Source organism: Lepidochelys olivacea, assembly GCF_965140295.1.
Source record: "Lepidochelys olivacea isolate rLepOli2 genome assembly, chromosome: 1".
Lineage (NCBI taxonomy): Eukaryota > Metazoa > Chordata > Testudines > Cheloniidae > Lepidochelys > Lepidochelys olivacea.
Window position 1 is genome coordinate 143,845,376 of NC_140411.1, and position 25,110 is coordinate 143,870,485.

General features: G+C 41.0%; 1 protein-coding gene across 1 annotated transcript in view; it reads left to right on the plus strand.

The window, feature by feature from the left end:
- PHEX (phosphate regulating endopeptidase X-linked) overlaps positions 1-24,786 on the plus strand; it is a 142,878-nt gene extending 118,092 nt beyond the window's left edge. The window contains exons 16-22 of the mRNA XM_084637535.1: positions 4,542-4,596; positions 8,233-8,300; positions 10,735-10,865; positions 13,585-13,650; positions 14,924-15,028; positions 16,852-16,928; positions 20,901-24,786. Of these exons, the coding sequence (XP_084493661.1) occupies positions 4,542-4,596; positions 8,233-8,300; positions 10,735-10,865; positions 13,585-13,650; positions 14,924-15,028; positions 16,852-16,928; positions 20,901-21,003 (605 nt within the window). The 3' untranslated portion in view covers positions 21,004-24,786. The remainder of the gene's footprint in view (positions 1-4,541; positions 4,597-8,232; positions 8,301-10,734; positions 10,866-13,584; positions 13,651-14,923; positions 15,029-16,851; positions 16,929-20,900) is intronic.
- The last annotated feature ends 324 nt before the right edge of the window (positions 24,787-25,110 follow it).

Below are 25,110 nucleotides of genomic sequence, written 5' to 3' on the forward strand. Positions count from 1 at the left end.
GTAAAGCACTCCGAGAGAGAAGTTCCACTGTAAAGGTGGAAAATGCTGTATTTTAAAACTTGAAATATACACCAACAAACTACACATCCCCTTGTTAGGGATGCAGATTGAGCGTTGATATGAGAGTCAAGTTTCCTTCAGTGAAGTTAAAAGTAGTCCTGTGCAGGTCAAGGATGTCAATTAGAGTTTTAAACTCAGAATAAATTCAAAGCTAAACATTTAAAAAGCAGGATAGGTACAATCAATTGCCTGCAAAACTGTAAAAAAAGATGTTGCATTTTGGGAGTATATTCTAAACAAGTGGAGGGTTCAGCAGATAAATAATGGAAGGGCAGTAGCAGCAGCAATAGCAAATATTTTTAAAGGTGGAGTTGTAGGGCACCTTCACTCACAAACATTTTGAAAGAAACCCCCTTCTCCCCCCTTCACAACCACCACCACCACCACATTTTCCACAACCAGGAAAAGGAAAATACCTTGTCCAAATAAGTGGTATTTTTATTTCTAAATTAAGACAATGACACGAGAGGAAAAACTGCAAAATTCAGGCTCAATCCTGTAAACATTTACGCATATGAGTGTCAAAGCCTGGCCCAGTCTCCCTGTCTGGACAGACATCCATCTGTTGTGAATGGACCCAACCTCTGGATGCCATGTGCTCCTAAGCCAAATAGGTCAGGCAGAGCTGCATTGTTGTTTGTAGATCTGGGACTCTAAGCACATTCCCAGGTACAGGCCCCAGTCTCTGCGCACTATCTTTGAGATGTGGGGCTTCGCAGCTAAGCTGCCTTAGACCTAATCAGTGCCTCAACTCTCCCGAGCCCTTCTGTTGCTTATACATTGTGACAAAGTTCCTCCTCTGCCTTGGTGGGTCCTGCGCTTATTGGCGGATTTGCTCAGAGATTCACAGCAGCCTTCGGTTTGGCCACTTTTGCTAGTGGCTCAAACCTGCCGTTCACTCAGCTAACCTCATCACTGGCCAGCATGGGGAAAGGGAGGAGAACAATCCCCGCAGTCTCTGCTGACCCACCTAGTGGGTCGGGGGATAGGTCAGGGACCTTCCTGTCTGGTGGGACCCACTGTCCAAGTCACCACCTCTTGTAACAAATAGGGAGTTGTGGGGAATGGGATGAGGTTCCAGCCCAGGGCCCTGTGGATTGCAGCTGTCTCCAGTGGCTCCTGTAACAGCTGCATGACAGCTACAATTCCCTGGGCTACTTCCCCATGGCCTCTTCCCAACACCTTCTTTATTCTCACCACAGGACTTTCCTCCTGATGGCTGATAATGCTTGTACTTCTCAGTCTTCCAGTAGTACGCCTTCTCACTCCCAGTTCCTCGCACGTATCTCACTAACTGAAGTGAGGTCCTTTTAAAAACCAGGTGCCCTGATTAGCCTGCCTGTCCTCATTGATTCTGGTAGCTTCTTAATTGGCTCCAGGTGTCCTAATTAGCCTGCCTTCATTGGTTCCAGCAACTTCCTGATTGTTCTGGAACAGCCCATTATCTTACTCAGGGAAAAGGGACCTCCTTAATCTGGGGCTAATATATCTACCTTCCAGGTCCTGTGGATCCCCCTCTTAGGCTGGGGGGGATCCTTTAGCAGTGGGCGGATCTCTATAGGGTCACTTTCCTGTAGCCATCTGGCGTGACCCTGTCACAACGTGTTCCTTCAGAATTCCACCTCACTGTGTGGGTGCTCTGAACTCACTTAACCTTTTCAAGGACAACGTAGCAGGCAAGCAAGGAACACAGGCTTATCAAAGGAATGAACCACAGCCACTTTTACAATTAAGTAAGTACTAGAGATTTACAGTTCTTCACAGAAGAACTAACAGTCCTGAGACACACCCTCTCCATGACTGATCTCATCCTTCCTGTGAGTCTGAGGGCTGGTCAGCATTTCACATGAGGCAGTATCTCTCCTACCCTCTTCCACTCTCTCTCCAGCCTGGTTTTCTGGCATGTGATGGTGGACAGCTCTCTTCTTCTGAAAGCAGCCCACCCCTTACATATAGTCTCTGATTCTGTTTTGCCTTGTGACCAGACTGGGAAATTCTAACCCCAAGTCATGGAAGTCCCCATGAAGAAAAGCATTGTCCCCTGTATTGTCACAGGGAATCATTCCGAGTTGGTGACCCTTGAAGGCTCTCCCACTGTAGTCCTCTCTGAGATGTGCCACACCCTATCCTGGAGGGGTAGTGTCTGGACTGGCCGTGATAGGGTCAGGCTGGCTTTCCAACACAAAATGGCAGTTAGCACATTAAAATGGATCACAGAATATAAAAATGGAAGTCACAAACAAAATCAAGTTCACAGTTTGATACATGCATATCTTACTTAGTCACGGTGAGTTACTTTACTCACACAAATAGACTTATTAAATCAATGGAACTACTCATATGAGCAACATTACTCACACCACATTAATATTTATAGAATTTGGCCCTTGGACACTGAGGGCTCATGTGCCAATGAATGCACCTATACAAGACAGTAAAGGGACGATTTGGAGCCCTGCGTGGGCTACCTGCATGCCACAACATGGAGGAGACCAGATTGCAATATTCCACAATCCAGTCTAGAGAGTTTTCTATTGACTTCAAAAGGTTTGAATCAGATCCTAACAGAATGTGTGATTTGTCACTGCCTAAACTCATTTATGAAGAAGCTTTGTAAGTGGGACCTATTCTAATGACGATACCAAAATTTGTTAGTCTCCAAGGTGCCACAAGTACTCCTGTTCTTTTAACACTTACATAGGGTTTTTCATCTTTAGATCTCAAAATGCCTTACAAAAGAGGTCAGTATCATTTTACAGATGGGAAAAGTGAGTCACAGGAAGTGAAGGGACTTGCTGAAGTCCACCCAGTAGGCTAGTGGCAGAACCAGGAATACAGCCCACATCTCTTGAGTCCCAGTCCAGTGATCTGTCCACTAAGAGTAAAGATCTCATCAGGATACTTGAGAGTGCCATTAATATGAGATGTTTGACAATACACATGGTGAATATGAATGCTTACTCTTCTAGTTGTGATGCAAGATCAGGAAAGCCTTGGTAACTAGTGTAATTTATATTTTTACAGCACAAAAATAAAGAGGCCAAACATGGTCTGAACAACAAAAGAGCATCCAGGGAACTATAAAAACCCAGATAATAAGTTTTACAAAAAGTTATTTTTTCATAAATCAATTGCTAACAGGTGGCTATGGCAGCAAGGGAGAAAGAGCGGGCAGGCAGCAGATGGGCAGGCCAGGAGGTCATACCACTTGCTGCATCACTTGACATGAATTACACTCAGTATGTTCTTTTAAAAGACCCTGGGAGGATAACAATGAAATCTTGCCTCACATTTACTTTAGCTGGGCAAAATTCCATGCTCTGTTTATAAATAAAAGACCTAAAATTTTATTAAGTGTCTTTTTTGTTTTGATTTTAATGTTCATGTGTTTTTTTATGTTTTGAGACAGTAACATTCTTTGGCAATCAGAGTATGGTGGAAAAGTTAGAAATTGCAGTGAACCAGTCTGAGAAACATCATTGTCGTAGCCACTTTATATATGCTTAAGATACTCTAAAAAAGAGAAATGGAGATATAGGCCAACACTTTTCAAAAGGGGGCTCCTAAAGCTATACACCTAACTCTATATCTAAGCACCCAAGTGGCTTGATTTTCACCCCATTTTGAAAAAGATGGCCAGAGAGTCTCAATCTTGTGTAGTGGCTGTTAACCAGTTGCTATATTTAACCCCAGATAAGGCAGAACTTCAGAGCAGGGAATTGACTTCTGTATGTGTAATGAAATGTAGTTTAGTGGTTAGAAACGAACCAGGGATTTGTGAGTTCTAGCTACTATTGCTGTCTCTATGTGATCTTGGGTAAATCACTCACTGGAGTGTCAGCACTGATAACCTTTCAAGTGCAGATTATTTTACCAGTAACTTCCAACTGATGCACTTATTGGATATGGTTGGATGTTCCTATCAAGCCTTGATAATCTATTCATACTGTGATCCTGATTCAACAAGTTGGTTAAGCATATGGGTTACTTTAAACAACTCACTGATTTTAATGGGACTATTCATATGGTTAAAAATAGGAACATGCTTAAGTACCTTGCAGAATTAGGGCTCCAGGAGCCTGGGGAGCAAGTTCTTATTTTTTTTCCATTTTGTCTGTTACTCCTGCCCTTTTGTATGTATTGTCAAGAGCTTGGAGGCCAGAGAAGTGGCTCCGTCCCTTTGCATGGGAAGAGCAGTGCAGCCAGCAATGTATGTAGCCCAAAACCCAGAGAGAAAGCACAAGGAAAGTTCTGCTTGTCTAGATGTCTAACATGTCTAACTGTCCCAGGTCAAAGTGCAACATCCTGTTGCCACTGCACTGGGAACAAGGAGGATCTGTGATCTGTTTGAAGACCCATAAGCTAATTATCAGCACACTGTTTTGAAGTTGTTTTGCAGAACCCTCTTAAAATCCCCCTCATGGCTTCATCATTCAGCTGGATTGAATTTGCTTCTAACTTTTGTATTTTAACTATTACAGGATTCCCAGCAGGAGAACTCCAAAAGCCTTTCTTTTGGGGGACAGAATATCCTAGGTAAGTAAGAAAGGAAAACTATAGTAAGTAGGCAATGAGGAGTAAAAGAGTTGCAAAGGTACGTTCTTGTGTGAAATGAAAGGGAGCATGAAGTGAAAGAGTGTATTGATACAGCAGCCCAAAACAATGTGTACAGTAGAAATGTATAATCATGGCATGAAGAAACTGGCAACAGGAGAGCCCTTTGGGATGTGTCCTTCTGCTGCAGGCTGCTTTTTCTATTGAAAAACCAGGTTGATCTGAAAAGCTGCTGCCTTGTGATATACCTGTTTTTACCTTGGGAAACCGGATGTCTCTGTGTTATTTTAAACTGAGGATTGATTGCTTTGAGGAATTCGTAAATAATTGTGTCTGATTTGGGTGTTTTGATTCTGTAGTGAGCAGAAGAGAGCAACGTGTGCATGAAGTCTATTAGAAAAGAACTGTAAATAATGGAAACAAAAACTTTCATCTGCACTGAATGCTGGCCCACCCCAGCTAAGAGGGGCATTTAGTGTATTCCTCCATTAAAATTTCACTATTTTCTTACTATAATTTTAAACTAATATCGGACCTGCTCCAAAGCCTCCTGAAGTGAATGGCAGCATTTCCATTGACTTCAGTGGGTTTTGGATTAGGTCCAAAAGGCTTGGATCCACAAAAGGAACATAGGGGTTTTGAGGCTCAGTACTTCAAGGCCTAACTTGTGCCTAGAAAATCACAGGAACACACTGCAATTCACAGAGTCTGAATTAGGCCCCTAGGCTCCCTATACAATTAATGGGGAGAGATAGGTGCCTAGGAATGGGATCCACAAAAGCCAGCATGTTAGGTGGGGAGCCCCCATAAACTAGCCAATAGGAGATGCTGGTGAGAAGGGAGTTAGGAGTCCTGGAGTTAGGTGCCTAAGTCTGGGCTGCAGGATTTGCTCTGCTTCTGCTCTATAGCTGGGAACTCCTCTCCTGGAATCAGACATCTTAGGCGCCTAAGTACTTTTGTGGACCTGGGCCAAAGTGCTTGATGTCCCTCTTAGGGTCTCATCAAGGCAATAAATATCTCTCAGGATCATGAGCTTTAATCCAGCAAAGCACTTTAGCACATGCTTGCCTTTAAGCAGATGACCAGTTCCACTGGGGCCATGGTTAACATGTGCTGTTATAGGGGGAAATGATTTCAGGTCACCTTTAATCATGCTTAGTGAAAAGTCCCTACTTCCATGCAATTCAATGTTTTCATACTTGGGGAGGGACAAGAGAATAAAAAGACCCTGATCACAGTTTCAGAAAGCTATCTTGCTATCAAATGAGACCAATTACTACTGACAGGTGTCCTTAATAAATTCCATTGTTTACCTTTAAACATATGTTGTATTTATTATATTTCAATTGGGACAAGTGCTCCTCTAAATAGAAATTTTGGCAGTAAATATAGAGATATGTATTCAACTTAGGAAGAAATAAATTCATGTTCAAGATTATTTCTTATGAGCCAAGTGACTTTCTTGTGGTGCAGTAAGTAGGAATAAAGGGAGGTGCTGTCCAGTTAACTCCTTTTCTACAGTGCTTATTTCAGTGTAGTCAATTCCAGTTTTGTTCTCTGAGCTGATTTCTTGGTACCCTGATCTCCTGTCAAAGAGCTGAAATTGTGGTTCTTTTAAACAATTATGCCTCACATATTTCTCTTCTTTGTTACTCTAACTTATACAAGTTGTCAAGGTTTCTTCCACACTCTGAACTCTAGGGTACAGATGTGGGGATCTGCATGAAAACCCCCTAAGCTTATTTTTACCATCTTAGGTTAAAACTTCCCCAAGGTACAAACTATTTTACCTTTTGCCCTTGGACTTTACTGCTGCCACCACCAAACGTCTAACAAATATATAACAGGGAAAGAGCCCACTTGGAAACATCTTTCCCCCCCAAATCCTCCCCAAACCCTACACCCCCTTTCCTGGGGAAGGCTTGATAAAAATCCTCACCAATTTGCATAGGTGAACACAGACCCAAACCCTTGGATCTTAAGAACAATGAAATAGCAATCAGGTTCTTAAAAGAAGAACTTTAATTGAAGAAAAAGTAAAAGAATCACCTCTGTAAAATCAGGATGGTAAATACCTTACAGGGTAATCAAATCCAAAACATAGAGAATCCCTCTCAGCAAAACTTTAAGTTACAAAAAGACACAAAAACAGGAATATACATTCCATTCAGCACAGCTTATTTTATCAGCCATTTAAACAAAACAGCCATTTAAACATATCTAGCTAGATTACTTACTAAGTTCTAAGACTCCATTCCTTTTCTGTTCCCGGCAAAAGCATCACACAGACAGAGAGAACCTTTGTTCTCCCTACCCCCCAGCTTTGAATGAATCTTGTCTCCTCATTGGTCATTTTGGTCAGGTTCCAGCAAGGTTGTCTTAGTTTCTTAACCCTTTACAGGTGAAAGGGTTTTTCCTCTGGCCAGGAGGGATTGAAAGGTGTTTACCCTTCCTTCTATATTTATGACACAAGGCATTTTCACTCCTTTACTCATCAGAATGACATTTAGTAAACAAATGAATCTGCTCTATATCAAACAGCTTGGCTTATTCTGGATCTTTTGTCGGTCCATATAATAGAGACCATACATGAGTGCTGGAATCAGAAAAAAAGAATTGTCATATTTTGGGGGGATTAAATCATAAACACTTTTTTGGGCATGACTGAAATGAACAATTAGTATGTGATGGATCATTATGCCCAGTAATAAAATGTTACTTCAAACCCTTTGCCTTTTCCTGTTACTATACAATGTGTTATTAATACACTAATATACACTACTTTGTTGTATGGCATTTCTGTAACATGTGACGTATGTAAAGTTCCAGAAGAATAACTTAGCAAATACAAGATGTGTTTCATGAATACGTCTTCTGAATGAAAATTTCACACACGTCTTTTCCTCTCACCATAGAAGAACATCCGAAAATTGAAAACAAAAATACACTGTACAAACAAACCAGGCAGATGTCAATTATTATCTGCCAGGAACATGAAATGATTGTCTCCTTTCTGTCTCTTCAGTGCATTAGATCTGATTGTAGATAATCTCTTATTTCTGCACAGGTGAAGGGAAATAGGATAATACCTCTTTTGAAAACAACGGGAATCTGTTTAATGTTTCAGACATTAAATGCCATGCATTTGCAAGCTTGTCTATCACATACTCAGAGCAGAGTGATTAGATTTTTAATCTTTTAATCTTTGATCTGTGCTTTTAATCTTTGATCTGTGCTTTTCTTTAACTACAATAACAGAATAATTTTACTCTTAACACTACCCAGTTCCCAGTTAGAAAATAAATGCTGCAATCAGTTGGAAGCCCCCTTTTTATTTTGAGTCCTGATGATGACATAAGATATTTGTATAGAAAATCTAGCCACTTCAGAGATGACAACAATGCCTTTAAGGTTTTATTTTCACCCTTCTTTAATAAACAAGGTTTTTCATGTTCCACCTTTCACTATCAGAAGCTTTGAGAGGAACTTTGTGGATTTAGGCTTTAGACACAAAAAATCTTTTCTGAAATGGAAACCTGTTCTATCTTCTATCTCATCTGCTTTGATGTTCATATGCATGCATATATTGTAAGGTGAAACTGCTCTTTTGTGTTATAGGTCTTTAAGTTATGGTGCCATTGGAGTAATTGTTGGGCATGAGTTTACCCATGGATTTGATAATAACGGTGAGTAATTGTCCACATTTATATTGTTCTTCTTTTTGGATTTGTTGAATAGAAAAAAAAGATGCGTTGAAGCAGCTTTATGTGTACATATTTTCAACAATGATAAGATGTGTGAAGAGGACCATAAGATTGTAAAAAGAATGGTTTAGTTTTGTATGGATTCCTTCTGAAGTTGGGCCAAGAGGGATTTTTTATGAATGAGTATTTTCCCCCGGTCTGAAGCAGAACAAAAAGAAAAATGATAGAAACTATCCAATAAAATGAAATTCTGAAAAAAAGATATTTTGGGCTAACGGAAACGTTTTATTTTGACAAAATCAAAACCTTTTCATTCTGATTTTTGCTTTACAAAATTAATTTACATAATACAAAATCTTAAAAAGCAAAAATAATTTTCAAAATGGAAAATCAAAATGTTCCATTCAGAATGTTTATCAACATCTTTCCATTTTTTCTTTTGGAACGCATTTTCCTTTAAATTGACATGCTTCTGCACAGTGTTTTGCTTTTGTGAAATAGAACCATTTTCCATCAGAAAATGCCAATCAGAAAATTTCTGACCAGCTCTAGTTCCTTCCACTGCTGCAATAGATATAAAAATTAATAGACTTATGTCTTTGTCTTCTCATTGTCATATTGATTATGAGAAGTAGAAGTCTGTAGAAAATTATGGCAACGTATAACACACAGTTTATGGCAGTGTATTGTAAGGTATTGATCTGACTGGTCTGTGGCCGACTGGCTGATTTCTCTCTGGGCATGTCTACACTGCAATTAAAACACAGTGGCTGGTCAGTGCCAGCTGACTGTGGCTCACAGGGCTCTCAGGCTAAGGAGCTGTTTAATTGCTGTGTAGACATTTGGGCACAGGCTGGAGCCCAGGCTCTGGGACTTTGCAAGGTGGGAGGGTCCCAGAGCTCAGGCTGCAACCTAAACCTGAACATCCACTCCACGGTTAAGCAGCCCCTTAGCCAGAGCCCAAGTCAGCTGGCACGGGTCAGCCACAGGTGTCTAATTGCAGTGTAGACATAGCATATGTCATGAGGCTTTAGACAAGCAAACTGGGAAGCAGGAAGCATAGAAGTGTAGTATCAATTTTATAATATAGCAACAATGTGCCTGTTTTCAGAATCACAATTATATGGGCTGAGGATGAAAAATAACCACAATTAGATTTTACCGGAAAGTTCCTATTTCTGTAATATTGTACAACTCCGAGCTATGTCGTTGACATCACTCATGGGATAAAAGTTGTTATAAAAATGGGAACGGAGACACTGGATGAAGTAGAGGCCCTACTGATAAAAATGGGAGCTTTGCCATTGATGTCAGTGGGGGCAGGATTTCACCCAGTGGCTAAGTCCATTTTAAACAAAAATATAAAATAAAAATATCGATGTGGCCAAAAATAAATAAATAAATAAATAAAGCCATTAGTCAAAAACTGATGATTAATCATGTCACCCTTTTTGGCTCTAAACATCTTAATGTCAATTGTTTTGATCCTTCTGAGTTCAATAATCCTCATGAAGAATAACTCAGAACAATTATGATTTTATGTGTGTGAAAGTAATTTTTCTCTGAAAAATGGCTATGTAAAATAACACAATCTTCCTCAGCAAGTCATATCCTTGTGTATATTCAGAGTCATATTTGATTACTTTAGTTACAAACTTAAGTTTTTCTGATTTTACTCTTATTCACACTGCACAGTCAAGATAGTTTTGGGAGTACGTGCTGGATTCCATTCTGGCTCACAGGTCATTACATGAATTGTCTACTATGGTCTAACTGCAGTGTTAAATTCTGCCCTCAGTTACTCTTGTGAAATCCCTTATTTTCCAATTTCCAGCTATATAAATTCATCCTGGGATCTGAGAGTCAAGCTGTGTTATTTCCAGCTTGTGCATCAACATCCAAAAAAGAATCTCTAGACTATATTCTCAGTCACATATGTGCAACCCCATTGGCTAAGATGGCTGCTGCGGAGTGATGTACAGGTGTTAGCACTGTAAAATAATGCCATAATATAATAATAAAACAAAGTACACAGCCACACCGTTAGGCAAACTACAAAGACTATAACTCCATACCCTCTTGGGTTGAATCTTCCTTTTCCCTATTAAGTGAATGATATGCCTAATGTTGCATCTTTTTGAGATTCACTGACTGTGAATCTGACTGTGAATTCACTGACTGAGTGGCATTCGCTGGATGGCATGACCCACAGGAGTTGGGTTTCTGTAGTACTACCTTTAGCTGAGGGACAAAAATCAGAAAATCTAAGTGAATTAAGCAGAATAAGCAAGTGTGGACAAACTGATGTGAAGTCATACATCTGTTTTACTACTCTAACTTCTTGTATTTGTGTCCATGCTATGCTACAAATACTGCAAAAAGTATATTTTTCTCAAAAATGTCTTCTGGTTTTTAGGTCGTAAGTATGACAAAAATGGAAATTTAGATCCCTGGTGGTCCACTGACTCTGAAGAAAAATTCAAGGAGAAGACAAAATGCATGATTAACCAGTACAATAACTATTACTGGAAGAGAGCTGGCTTAAATGTATGTAACATGCCAGTGGCTGAAGTCCCTGATAGTTTACTTATTTTTTCATGATTACCAATACGTTGGAATGCTACAAGTGAATGGGCTATTCATAACAAATGCTTTGAGATGAATGTAGCTGTTTTTCTGTTCATGTACTATACATGAAGTGAGCACATTTATTTAATTAAACTTGTTTGTCAAATTATTAGTCAAAACAAATTACAAGAACAGACTCTTTGTTGAGAGGGTTAAACTGCTTCTCATAGTGAGGTCAACAGTGGAGGCTATGTGAGTGGGTGAAGCCAAGCAGCAGGAGTAGTCCAATGGGGATGTATGTGTTAAATGCCCTCTAATGGCAGTGTCAGCATAGAACAGTGATTGGAGCCGTGTAGTGGCAGCTACCATTTTCTTTAAAAGAGGGAACTAATAGTGTGTTTAGCAATCCCACCCAATACATCAGAAAATAAATTAACATTATAGTGTGGAGACACAAGCTACAGCTTATTTCCCATTCAACTCTTGCTATTTGTGGACATGTTGCTGATCAAATGAATCAAATACTAAACAATCATTCACAGCAACTGCAGAGTTGAAAAAGGAAATAGAAATGAAATTTGTGTATTAGCTATCGGAAGCATGGGCTCCTCCTGAATATATGCAGGTTTAAACAGTACGTTTCTTGAATGGAGCATAAATAGGGACCCTGGGTATGGAATTCTAGCCCCACTGATATCATTTGCAGAACTCCCATTGACTTCTGTGGGGCCAGGATTTTAACCTCATTTTTACAGTTAAATCCATATCCTTTAAACCCAATTTCTACCTCCTGTCTTGACATTTTAAAAGCATAATTAACTCACCTGCTCTTGCACCTCCGCACAATAAGTTGTTAAAGGTATGTTCATCAGCTGAGTGATAATGATGATGTGCCGCTGACCAATCAGCAATCCAATGACTCAAGTTTGCAGTGCTGGATATCAGCCAATTTACAAATAAAATACCCCCCACTGTTTGTTAAGCATCTCTGCTGCCACCATCATCACCACAAAAGAGGTATCACTTAAGACACAGAAAATGTTGTGGAGGAGCTGCTGGAACTCACCCATTCGTTCCATGCTGTTGCTATTGGCCCATCCATTAGTCTCTTGCTTTCTGGAGGTCCTGACTGTGGTTAGGAGGATTTGGACCCTCCCTCATCTGTGAAGTTGTAGGAACTGCTGCTAGTGCACAGTCATATCATCTACAGGACTTCACTGAGGTGAAGATATTTAGTTCTTCTTTTCTGTGAAGCATCATATTGCACTTTATGATAGGGTCATTTTTGTTATGTTTCAGGGTATGCGCACACATAGATAAAAATATAAAATACCCCTTTTGGAACACTGGAATGTAAAACTACTTTATTTCTTAGAATTCAGAATGATACACAAAATCGCACACAGAGAGAGACAAAGCAGGCTGCTCCCTAAGGCATAGGCACAACTTTGCTAACTTTGTTCTAGACTGGCTTTTTCCTGACTAACTGCTGCTCCCAGATTACACACTTCCCTACAGAATCCCCAAGCATGCAAGCAGGACCATCCTCTTTCAACTCCTCTTTCAATTTGAAATGCAAAGGTCTCCAAAAAGGTGCTTAATGAAAAAAGTAGATATGAAAATAGATATAGTTTCAGATTTTGCCAATACCAAAGAGCTGTGGGGTTAAGAAATTCTCTTGTTCTCCCATCACTATCATGATCCCTTTTAGCCACAGCCGTTTTAGTGATCTGATCCAGAGTCCATTGAAGTCAATGGAAAGATTCCCATTCACTCCAAAGGCCTTTGACTAGACCATTGTGCCACTGATAATTTGTCCAGTCCTAAATTTCAAACTGTTGCTTCATACCATTTTATCAGCTGTTGCATTGGAATCATATTTTAATTAATTTGATTCTAAACTTGATCCTGTGGTTGTTTTTTGTATAAAATGTTGGAGGAAAAAACTAATGAATTACCAATACAATCTGATAACTCAAGAACCCTTATAGGTCTGGTGATAATAGACAGTGCTCTACTCCACAGAAAATGAGAGGTTCTTTCAGATTATATTAAATATTGTAATATCAGGATATTGGGTTTATCAGCATTTAGATGACACCAATTTTTGTAACATGATTTTTTTATGGTTGCTGGAAGCAATATTAGAAAAAAGAACTTGAACCTTCTTTCTAGATTTGTAAAAAGCATTTTGTACACTACCCATTTCAATTCTCTCCATGACATCTACTTTTAATTCTACTGTTTTATGTTATACTTTGATAATTACCGTCACTCCAGTAGTAGATAAAGAGTTATGTGGAGAAATAAATGTAGTTTGTCAAATAAGTAAAAAACTTTGCAAATTCCCAGATCTAACTAGAGGAGCTAAAACATGGATGGAAAAAAATATTGATACCCATTCAAATTTCACAGACCAGATTCTCAGATGCATTGTTTCTGCTTCATGCCACTTTGCCTTTGGGATCTAACCCTAGAGCTAGAGTAACTGGCCACAGGAGAATACAGAAATGGTATGAGTATAGGTTTGATTTTTCACATTGGAAAGCAATTTTCTTCATCAGAGCTATTCATTTACAGTAGCTGAGGATCTGGCCTATAACCTCTGTTTGATTTTTTTCCTGTCTGTATATATAGGTTGTCCTTGAAATGCAGTTTAGAAACAGATCAAATGAATTATGTTCTTCCTTTCTGCTAGGTAAAAGGGAAGAGGACTTTGGCAGAAAACATTGCAGACAATGGAGGTTTGCGAGAGGCTTTCAGGGTAGGTGTAAGATTCCCAGTGGTGATGTAAGAGCATGCGCACCAATCTCAGAGAGCAGACTGTTAAAAATCAGGGCACAATCCCCTAATTGCTTGAGAGTTATAAACTTGGATCTCACCAATCAACTGCACCAAGTGCAAGCTTCTCAGGCACTTTAACAGCCTTAACATGGAGTCACAGACCGTCCCCTTGGATACTCTGCTCTGTCTCACTGGCCAGGTAAGCATATCGCTGTGACAGATGGCCTCTTACACCAAGAATCACAGCGCTATTCAGGTTAATCCCAATCCCAAAGAGCCAGTCACTTACCCCAGGTCAATTGCACTTTGGGTTTCACACCAAGACAATGCTTATAGCCAATCCTATAGTAAACTATCTGAAGATTAATTAAATAGGGAAAGGGAAAATAGGGAATTATTTACATGGTTAAAACAAGCAACATAGACACATGAATTATTACAGTCTTAGATTTCAAAAGGTAATATAGGCTGCTATAATCAGCAAGCTCTATTTGACCTTTAGGGGTAACCCTGGTTAAGCAGCTGAGGATCTTTTGCTTATGCGTAGAAATACTTCCACCCCCTAACCACAAGTCCAAGCAACATAGTCCCTTTGGTTTGTTTTTTTTTAAATTCCCCTCCTGCCATGTGCTCTGAGCTGAAAAACTCAGCTGATGGGAGGAGTCCATTTGCATGACTCATCTTCTCAGGGAGGAGAGCAGAAGCAGAATAAGAATAAGAATCTTTAGTCCTTTTGTTGGCAATCCAGATGTGGGGAGTTTCCAGTTGTAAAATCCACCCAATCTAGTATCAGTGGGCCTCCTCTTTCTGGACGGGCATAACCATTTCTGCAGAAGAGCAGGTCTTCAAACTAATGTCCCTCTCGTGTATGGCAATTCATACAATCCTAGAGGCTCACAATGCAACCACTCACATATTACATTACAATATGGAACACAGATATTACAAGTAAGATTAATGCGTTCAGCAATTCACAAGCATTTGTGAGAGACTAAACACTCTTATAATTCAAACACCTATTTTATCAATATTAATCCACAAGTGATCCAGACAAATTCCAGCTATGTATCTGTAAGTGTCCAGTTGAGACACGGGGTCTTTGGCAGAAGCTGGCACCTGGCCTGCCAATGTCACAGTAGGCAGCTGTTTTATTTCTTTGTGCTTGAGGGGAAAAAAATTGAAACACAGTATTGTAAAAACTGCTGTTGAGCTCTGTATCTACTGAACTATACCCACTGTACCTCTCCAATCAGGCCTATAGGAAATGGATTGAAGAAAAGAGACAAGGAGCAGAGGAGGCTTTGTTACCAGGCATTGAATTCACCCACAATCAGCTCTTCTTTCTCAGTTACGCTCATGTGAGTACTAGAAAACGGATTTTCAGGTTGATGTATCCACTACGTTGCTCTACAATCTTGGTTTAAAAACAACCCCTCCTCCCCAACCTTTTCTCCAAAAGAAGAGATTTTAAAGGGTTAATAAAGACTCCTTTTTCTGAACTTACTAATTTTTCTTCTCCTTCTCCCTCTGTGTCCTCTCAAGGACCTCACTCATCTTTCGTCTCATCCCCAAACTTTTGTACCCCCTTTTTCTTTGCAACTTACTGGCTCCTCTACTTCTCCCACTGAAATTATTCCAGCTCTTGAACATAGTTGTCATGACAGCCATATCCCTCTCTCTTGTAAACCTCTTCATCTCAATAGCCTTCATCCTGTCCCTGCCAATTTTTCAATCACTTCCCCTTCGGTTTCTCACCTATATAGGCCTTTGTAGGGTTTCAGAGGTTTGAGAGCAATGGGTCTTAAGTCTGATGTATTGGGCATGTTGTTCAGTGAAACCAAGCAATGGAGGAGAGAGTAATCTTGGAAAGTTTGTTCACTTTGTCTGCTGTACATTAAGATTGCCTTCTGGTGCTCTTTGTATATTCAGCACACTTTTAGAAAAGAGACACCGGTATGGACATTAAATATCCTTGAATTCATCTTATTTCATACAAAGGATTAGGTGCTTGACCAACTCACAAGGTCTGTTAGGGTGTACTGGGTATAGCAGACAAGAGGATAATTCAGTATTTGCATATATTGTCCATAGCCGCCTTTGTGGTCACTCATAATTGGGTCAGATATGACCTTAGGAGCTGAAAATTAAGGGGCATTAAAGGAAACTTGGAAAATACATTAGGAATCAGTATTGAAAATAATGAAGTAATGTGTTAAGTAATGTCTATGGTTGACAGGGACAAGAAACATCATTATGTCTTTAATATACACTTTAGAGCAGGGATCTCAAACTCAAATGATCACGAGGGCCACATGAGGACTAGTACATTGATCCGAGGGCCATATCACTGACACCCCCCCCCTACTCCCAGCCCTGCCCCACTCCACCCCTTCCATGAGGCCCTGCCCCTGTCCTGTGTCTTCCCACCCCTTCCCCACCACCATTCCAACCCCTTCCCCAAAGTCCCCACCCCAACTCCACCCCCTCCCTGCTTCTCTTCCAACCCATTCCACAAATCCCTGCCCCACCTCTTCTCAGCCTCCTCCTCTGAGTGCATGGCTCCCCGCTCTTCCCCCTCCTGGAAAGCACTAAGTGCCACCAAACAGTTGTTTGGTGGCAGGAAGCACCTGGAGGTAGGCAGAGGAGCGGGGATGCAGCGTGCTGGGAGGGAGGGTTGGCGGTGGGTAAGGGGAACTTGGCAGCCATAGGAAATAGCTCGGTGGTGTGGGGCTCAGGGAGCTTGGCGGGCCGCAGCAAAGAACTCGGCGGGCCATGTGTTTGAGACCCCTGCTTTAGAGGTTTAAAACCAGGAAGATTCGTAGTGGTTAAAAGGGAGGGGAAAGAGAGTTCCAGATGGTGCAGCACAAGACAAGAGGCGACCCTCAATTACAATGACTCTCAAGGGAAAAGACAATCAAGGAAGCTAGCATTAGATGAGCTAAGTGAGCAGATGGGGAACAGCAGTGGTTAGAGACTTGGATCCCTGGAGAGTGTTTGAAAATCAGAATTGCTTTAAATTAGATACAGAGATGACTAGGAAGCCAGTGGAGGTGAAGGAAAATGGGTGTGGTATTGTTCCTGCTCATCTCATATATATTACAGTAATACATGTAGACGGATCAGCTACATTTTGAAAACTGTGTCCCCCAAATAATATACATGTTTGTCTTTTCTTCGTTAGGTGAGATGCAACTCCTTCAGACCAGAGTCTGCAAGAGAGCAAATCCATACTGGAGTTCACAGCCCTCCTCAATTCAGGTAGAGTAAATAATATGACAGGTTTCAGAGTAGCAGCCATGTTAATCTGTATCTGCAAAAAGAAAAGGAGTACTTGTGGCACCATAGAGACTAACAAATTTATTTGAGCATAAGCTTTCGTGAGCTACAGCTCACTTCATCGGATGCATGCAGTGGAAAATACAGTGGGGAGATTTTATATACACAGAGAACATGAAACAACGGGCATTACCATACACACTGTAATGAGCGTGATCAGGTAAGGTGAGCTATTACCAGCAGGAGTGATAATCAAGGTTTGGCCAAACCGGACAGGCTCTTCATAAAAGAATAAATGGACACAAATCAGACGTCAAGAATTATAACATTCAAAAACCAGTCAGAGAACACTTCAATCTCTCTGGGTCACTTGATTACAGACCTAAAAGTCACAATTCTTCAACAAAAAAACTTCAAAAACAGACTCCAAAGAGAGATTGCTGAATTGGAATTAATTTGCAAACTGGACACCATTAACTTAGGCCTGAATAAAGACTGGGAGTAGATGTGTCATTACACAAAGTAAAACTATTTCCCCATGTTTATTTTCCCCCCATACTGTTCCTCACACGTTCTTGTCAGCTGTTGGAAATGGCCCACTTTGATTATCACTACAAAAGGTTTTTTTTCTCTCCTGCTGGTAATAGCTCACCTTACCTAATCTCTCTCCTTACAGAGTGTATGGTAACACCCATTGTTTCATGTTCTCTGTGTATATAAAATCCCCTACTGTATTTTCCACAGTATGCAGCCGATGAAGTGAGCTGTAGCTCACGAAAGCTTATGCTCAAATAAATGTGTTAGTCTCTAAGGTGCCGCAAGTACTCCTTTTCTTTCAGTAAATAATATATCTGTCTAAAGTACACAGCTGTAACTAGGGTGGGGCAAGAGGGGCAACTGCCCAGGGTGCAGAAATGGGGCAGCGCAAGATCAGGCCCAGCTGAGATAGCCCTCCACCCCGCAGGATTGAGCCCAGCAGCGTTGGCCGGAGTCCGTGGGCATAGTTTCGGGCGCCAGGGGCATTGCTCCCCCAAACAGAGGCCCAGGCTGGAAGCGGGGAGGAGGTGGTATGGAGCTGCTTCTCCTGCTAAGCTCTCGTGCCTCCGCAGCTGGACACCGCCTCTTGGGTCCTAGTGCCAGTTGTCTTCCCCTTCTATGTTTGGTGGGTGCCCTATATGGTCACCATCTTGTTTTCTGTACAATGGTAAATGCCCACAGGGGGCATATTGGGGAAAGGGGATGAGGTCAGGGAAAGATGCAGTGGGGAAGGAAGGGGGATGGGATAGGGCAGGGGACAGTGGGGATGGGGAAGAGAGAGGAATGGGGCAGGCGGAGGGGGATGTGGGAGTGGTGGGAGGGGGATGGGATGGGGAAGAGAAGGGGATAGGGGACTGTGGGGTGGGAAGCGAGAACCCAACCCAACATCCCCTTGGCAGCAGCTGGGGCTCCCCTGTTAAGCCAGACCATCTCTCCCCAGCATTGGCAGCCTACCTCCAGTGGGTACCCTTGCCACAGGTACCCCCTCCAACACCCCCCAAATACCCTCTCCAGCTCCTCCTCCCCCAGGCAGTGTCCTTTATTTGGGATCTTGAAATATGGTAACCCTAGGGGTCGCTGCATTCTCACAGGCTTGGTTTCTGGAGCTGGCGGGAGCAGCTGTCCCCCAGTGCTTGGAGTGGGCACCGGGCTTGCATGGTTGAGCTCAGAGCTCAGGCTGTATGACTGTGAGCTTGGCCACCAGAGGCAGCTGGCTCAGGGAGCAGGGCAGAGAGGGCTGCCAGGCAGCTGACCAGAGCACCTGCTACCACAGCACGGAGAGCCAGGGGCCCAAGCAGGCCAATGTCGGCTCCTGGCAGGAGGCAATGGTTTTCAAACTGTAGGGCACATTGCCCTAGGGAGGTGCATCCCACAGTGTGAAAACCTCTGTGCTAAATGGGAGGCAGAAATCTGGGGAGACACATAAGCCTGTGTGCAACCTCCTCCCCCATCACCTTTAGGGGGCGCAAATCAGGGGTGCTGGAACAATTTTTATAGTGGGGATACTGCTGATGGAAAGTATGGAAACCATGTATTTGGTGTTTGTTATTACTACTTCAAGCCAGGGCAGCACCACTGGTGCAAATATGATTGTTTGCCCTGGCGCTAAAATGCGTAGTTACGGCTCTGCTAAGGTACCTACAGAGACAATACAGTGTCTAACTGCAGAAATATAGGACACTGAAAGAGGTAAAGGAATCAATGCAAAAGTGGGTGCTGCTCTTATTGTTCTAGCATTTAGTTATTTGTACTTGAATATTTTTATTATCTCCACTTCCATCATTGGGGATAGGCTTCTGCAAAAATGTGGGTTCTGCACAAGTCTTGGAAAATGGTCAGACTAGATCTTGTTCTGATCTCCTCTGGGGGTGTTCCATAGTCCAGGCCTAGAATCTAAAACAGCTTGTTTGCCTCTGGTCTCTGTGAATCTCAGGTTTCCATGTCCCTGAGGACCACAGTGATTTTGGACAAAAGCATTCTCAGCTGATGTTATCAGGTTATGGAACAAACTTCTAGAGAAGATTAGGTGAATCCAGAATCTGACCATCTTTAGCAAATGCTGAAAAACCTTCCTCTTTCAAAAGGCATCTTTTTACCATAAGACTGGGACTCAACAGTGATATTCCTGTGAAATTAATAACATCTGACAAATCAAAACCAACCCCCCTACCTCAAGCAGCGGTTTTACCTCAAGAAGGGAGAAGTCCCAGAGATTCCAGGGACTTTGTTATTGCTATCAATTTTACATGCAAGGTCTCAGATACTATGATGAGGGATGGCAATATAAAACCCTAGGGATACATGATTTCATCCTTGAATAGTCTTTCCTCACTATGTACTCTTTGCCATTAGTGATATTTATTAACTGTAACTATATTTTCAGTAATTAGTAGTGGCTATTAATTTGCAATAGGTGTGTCTCAATTAAGTGGCTGACACGGCAAGCAGGACTTGCACTGACTTCAAAGTTTCTAAATGCAGGCCCTGAATATGTATCTGAAAGCTTAATGTTTCCTGATATTTTATTTGCAGCCTAATAGTATATTGTAGTTCTCCCCACAAAACTGACCTTTAGGCATTTTTTGCACTGCAAGTATCCCTACTAGCAGAAAGTCCAATCAGTGTGATGGGAATTTCTTTTCCACCATGCTGAGCTACACTGAAAGGCTGATTGTATGCAGCGGAGAAAAAGTGCTACTTCACTGCAGAGCCAAGGTGAAAGAGATACATGATTAATTGCTTAGTAGATACATGTCTGCCATTAGCCCAGACTTTCACTTATTTTAGTACCATTTCAAACTTCACATTAGTAAGTATTAAGAGACTAAAAACTACTAGGAGTCAACAAAATGTAATTTTAGCAATGGTAAAATAATCCTAGCTGACATGAAATAAGGGAGGGCAGGAAAGAGAAGTCAAGAACTATGTGCACAGAGAGGGAACTATTGTCCCAACTGGAGGTGGTCTCTTCAGGTTGGCATGTAGACATTGCCAGGACAGTGTAAGGGAGTCTATACTCCTGTTTTCTGTGCTGCCCTTGTTTGTTGAGTGACAAAAGACAAATTCCATTCCATTAGCCTTTTAAGCTGGCACCTTTCCTGAATGCTACGATCTAGATTTGGACACCCTTACTCTGTAAAATAGCATTTTATTCTACAAAATCCCACTGACTTCACTGGAGTTTCTCGCAGGTCCTTCTCAATACTTTGGGTAAAACAATGTTGGCCCGATGTTAATTTAGAGGAAAACTTTCCCTGAAATACAAAACTTTTCCAATGCCTGAGAATAAAGAGAACAGAAAATGTAACTTCCACAAATAGAAAAAAATCTGAAACTTTAAAGTTCAGCAGAACTCTGCAGGATCTGTGATGTTTCATTTCAAATAACTTAGATGTTGTGTTTTGTTTCTTTCTTTAGAGTTATTGGTGCAATGAGCAACTTCGAGGAGTTCCGTAAAGCTTTCAATTGCCCAGTAAATTCAACCATGAATAGAGGTTCAGAATCCTGTCGGTTATGGTAGATGGTCTTTTCAAATCCAGTGCCAAGAGGTTTTTTATATATATATATATATATATAAACTGCTGTTTCTGAACTTTAACCCACTGCTACAGCTTCAGAGCAACATTAAGCAATATAGAGAGGTTTTATATTTTTAATGCATCTTCATCATCTGGGTGGGTGACCTGCACAGATCTAATCATTGTCTGTTTATGGTTTGGAAGCCTTAAACATTGGACAAGAGAAAGGAGAGGATTCAGGAAAAAAATTGACACTCCATGATTGGATTGCTGTTGATGGATTGCTGCCGTTACTCATTCCACTTCCTGATTTATAGTTTAGCAAGAGGAAAATGGTAGAATCCAATTGTAATCTATTGCTTTGCAGGAGGGCTGAGCAAAATGTTCCCATACAAAATTCAGTCCTTCCAGATTTGTTTAGTTCACGAGAACTGCTACGTAGCCAGCGCTGATCTCCTGTGCAATACAGCATTTTGATAACATACGGTGTTATTGCATAGCATGCCATAAATGATTTTGCATGATGTTAAGACACTAGATTTTATATCAATTCAATTTAAGAAGTCAGATCAATGCCTGAGATTGGAATAGCTCCTCATTGTTTCCACCTGCACTGACTAAACGCAAAGATTACTTGTCAAATCCTGGGTATTCTTCATGAGTGCCTTAATAGCAGCATATGGCAAAAATCTACTAGTGGAAATGGGGCTAGAGCAGGGAATCCCTGTCACTGGGAAACACTAGAATAATTGCATTATTATGTGTAGTCTTGATTCCTGTTCCTAACAGGCATACATTTACACACACGGGGTGTCTTTCACCCTTGTATACAGGGCCTGAACAAGGAAGCGGCACAATTCACACCTCATGACAGCGCCACACACTACCTAAGTCCCACTTGAGCGTTATGAGCTAGGGTTTAATGAGATGTAAGTCGTACTCCGTGCCAGCGCTAGGCATTAGCGGACTAACCAATTGATCAGGGCCTCGAGCAGCTCAAGAGGGCCCCTTATTCACTTTAGTAGTATGCGGTATGTGTGTTGGGGGGCGGGGGTAGGGAATGTTCCTGCTTAGGGTCCCCAACCAGAGGGAGGGATAACTTAGTGGGTTGAGCATTGGCCTGCTAAACCCAGGGTTTTGAGTTCAATCCTTGAGGGGGCCATTCTGTGTGACAGTTGTTTTGGGGGAGGGATAGCTCAGTGGTTTGAGCACTGGCCTGCTAAACCCAGGGTTGTGAATTCAATCCTTGAGGGGGACATTTAGGGATCTGAGACAAAAATTGGGGATTGGTCCTGCTTTGAGCAGGGGCTTGGACTAGATAACCTCCTGAGGTCCCTTCTGACAGTGATATTCTGTGAATGGGCTATCACCACTTCTGCATGTACTGGCCCTGTACACAGAGGTGAAATCCACCTGTATCCATTAGGAAAGGGGGAGAAGTGACTCAAGAACTTAGCATCTACAATGTTTGGCCTGTTTGCCTCACAAGAGATATTCAGATGCAGACAACTTTCCAGATGTGGTATGTAATCAGGCAATTAAGTCCTTCATCTGATTTCCATTGATAATGTTCATAAAAGCATGTTTTCTATTGTGGTAAGCTTTATTATGTAGTAGTTAGGAAAGAAAAGCAAACAAAAATAATCTCTTGCCCAAGGAAATATATAGAAGTGGGTTTTAGGTATACTGTACAGCGCTTAACTGATTTTTACACAGAAGAATAATTTCACACTGACAGAAGTTTTACTGTAGTAGTTTTAAAAAAATCTTCCCCTTTAAATGGTTTGGCTTTTAAAAGAATATTATCAGTTTAAAAACAGGGGGTAGAGGTTACTGAGTAAGGTTCATTTAAATTTTTCCAGCAAAAACGGCTTTAGTCAAAAATCCAATTTTTTATTGAATACAATTTTTCATTACAGTTGTCTTGTTTTCTTGTGCCTCTTATGAAAGGAGGTGATACACCGGGGAAATGTAGTCTGCCCATGAAGCCCAGTCTGTGGAGAAAAATGGGGGCATGAGGGACCAGAACTATATCTCCCATGCGGCACTGCAACAGTATTTCTGAATCAAAATAATTTTTGGGGACAAAATATTTCACTAAAAAGTCAATTTTCTTCAGGAAGAAAAAACCAGTTGCCAACTACCTCTGAGTTCCATGCCACTGAAGTGCACAGTAGTAATTTTTTTTCCTGAAGTTATTTGCCAAAGATGTCATTAAGATGGCCAGTATTTCTTATAGGGCCTTTAATTGCAGAACTCCTTGTTTGAGTAAGTCCTATTGAATTACATGGAACTACATGCATGATAGAGTTGCTGTTAAGTTACTGGTTTTAGTAAATTGACTATCGAACACATTCATGCTCAGGACACGAATATTGACATTATTCAGGTTCACTTTGAATAAGCAGCTTAAAGTTCAGGGGTGAAATCTTGGCCCCATTGAAGTCAGTAGGAGTTTTGACACTTACATAAATGGGGCCAGGATTTCACCCCAGAGGCTTATCTCTCGAGTATGCAAAACCAGTTTTGCAACAGTCGGTTTTCTTTGCTGCTGGGGAGTCTGGTAAATTTCTTTTGTTTGCCTAATGCTCTCAGGAAAGCAGAACAAAATAATTAAATGCATTCTTAGACATATGTTAACCAAAGATAATTCAAATCATAATAATGCCTCATGAAGTCTCTTCTCACTACCACTATCTCAGTAGTCCCTTTTATAGCTCTGATCTGCTTTCCTATTGTGCCTGTGTATCACCGGTGTCTTGCTATAACAAGTGTAATATTGTCAGTCCACCAACTGTGTCTATCCTGCCAAATGACTTTATCAAACATATTTCGCTCCTGCAGCTTCTAAATTGCACTTTTGGGTAAGTTTTTGCAGAATATTGAAAAATCGGTGCATTTCTCTCACCGACAGATGTTACTATACTTTCCAGTGCTGGGAAGGATGGAAGAGGTCCTATTAGTGTTCTTTTTACTTTAAATGAATATCATTCTTAATATGTTTGTTCGTCCAATGTTCAAACGTTAGGCTCCAGGTCAGGATAAGTGGAAGAAATTGCCATGTACAATGCACATGCAGAATGTTTTGTAATGTGTGAATTTGAAGAGATTTTCTTTTGTTCCATGAAAAACAAAAACAAACTTTTTTTGCAAGTGCACATTTGGGCTGTGATCTTTGAAAAGAATTAGTCCCTGATCTTGCAAAGACTTGTGCACACCTTAAATTTTACATACACTGAGAAGTTCTATTGATCTCTCTGGGATTACTCAGTGTGCAAAGTGATGCATGTGCATTAGCCTTTGCAGGAGCAGGGTGTTATGTGCACGAGTAGCATCACACATGAGTAGTCCCAGTGAAGACACAATTGTACTAATCACCCATGTAAAGTTACTCTGGTGTATAAATGATTGCACTTGGAGCTGGAGTAGAGAATGGTTGGTTAGTTTAAACCCAACACATATAAAAAATCCATCTTTCACCTTGCGTGGGTGAACTTTTACATTCTAAAATTAGGAATAAAATGTATTTGCTAAATATCTGATTTATAAAATATTTAGAAAGTTATGTATAATTTTTCATGAAGTATTGTTCAACTGGTCACGCATATCAAAGGTATATTATATATTAAATTACTGTGAAATATATAATTATCTCAAAAGAAATATTGAAATCCGATGACTCAAGAGGCAGAGCCTCTGACTTAAAAAGCCTTTTCTGATTATGTTTTTTCATTTTGCTGGTCAGTCTATTGTATTCCCTGTTTTAAGTGCAATCAATGAATAAAAAAGCCATATTGATTAAGAATTTTCCTGTGTGCTTTACAGTCAAAGGTGTTTGGGATCTGACTATTTTCAATGATAAAATGTCCTATTTGTAATATCTAAGATTTGCAAAATGTAATAAGGAGCATGCGTGGCTCCATGGCTATGTGGTACCAGGATTTCAAGGCTACTATTAGTTTTTTTATGGTAGTGCCCAGAGGCTCCAATCAGGATCAGCCCCCCATTGTGCTCGGTGCTAACTCACATGGTAGTGTGAATCTTAGTCTGCCTGAATCTTAGTCTAGGGTTCCAGTCCCTGCAGACACACACGTGCACTGCCATACAGC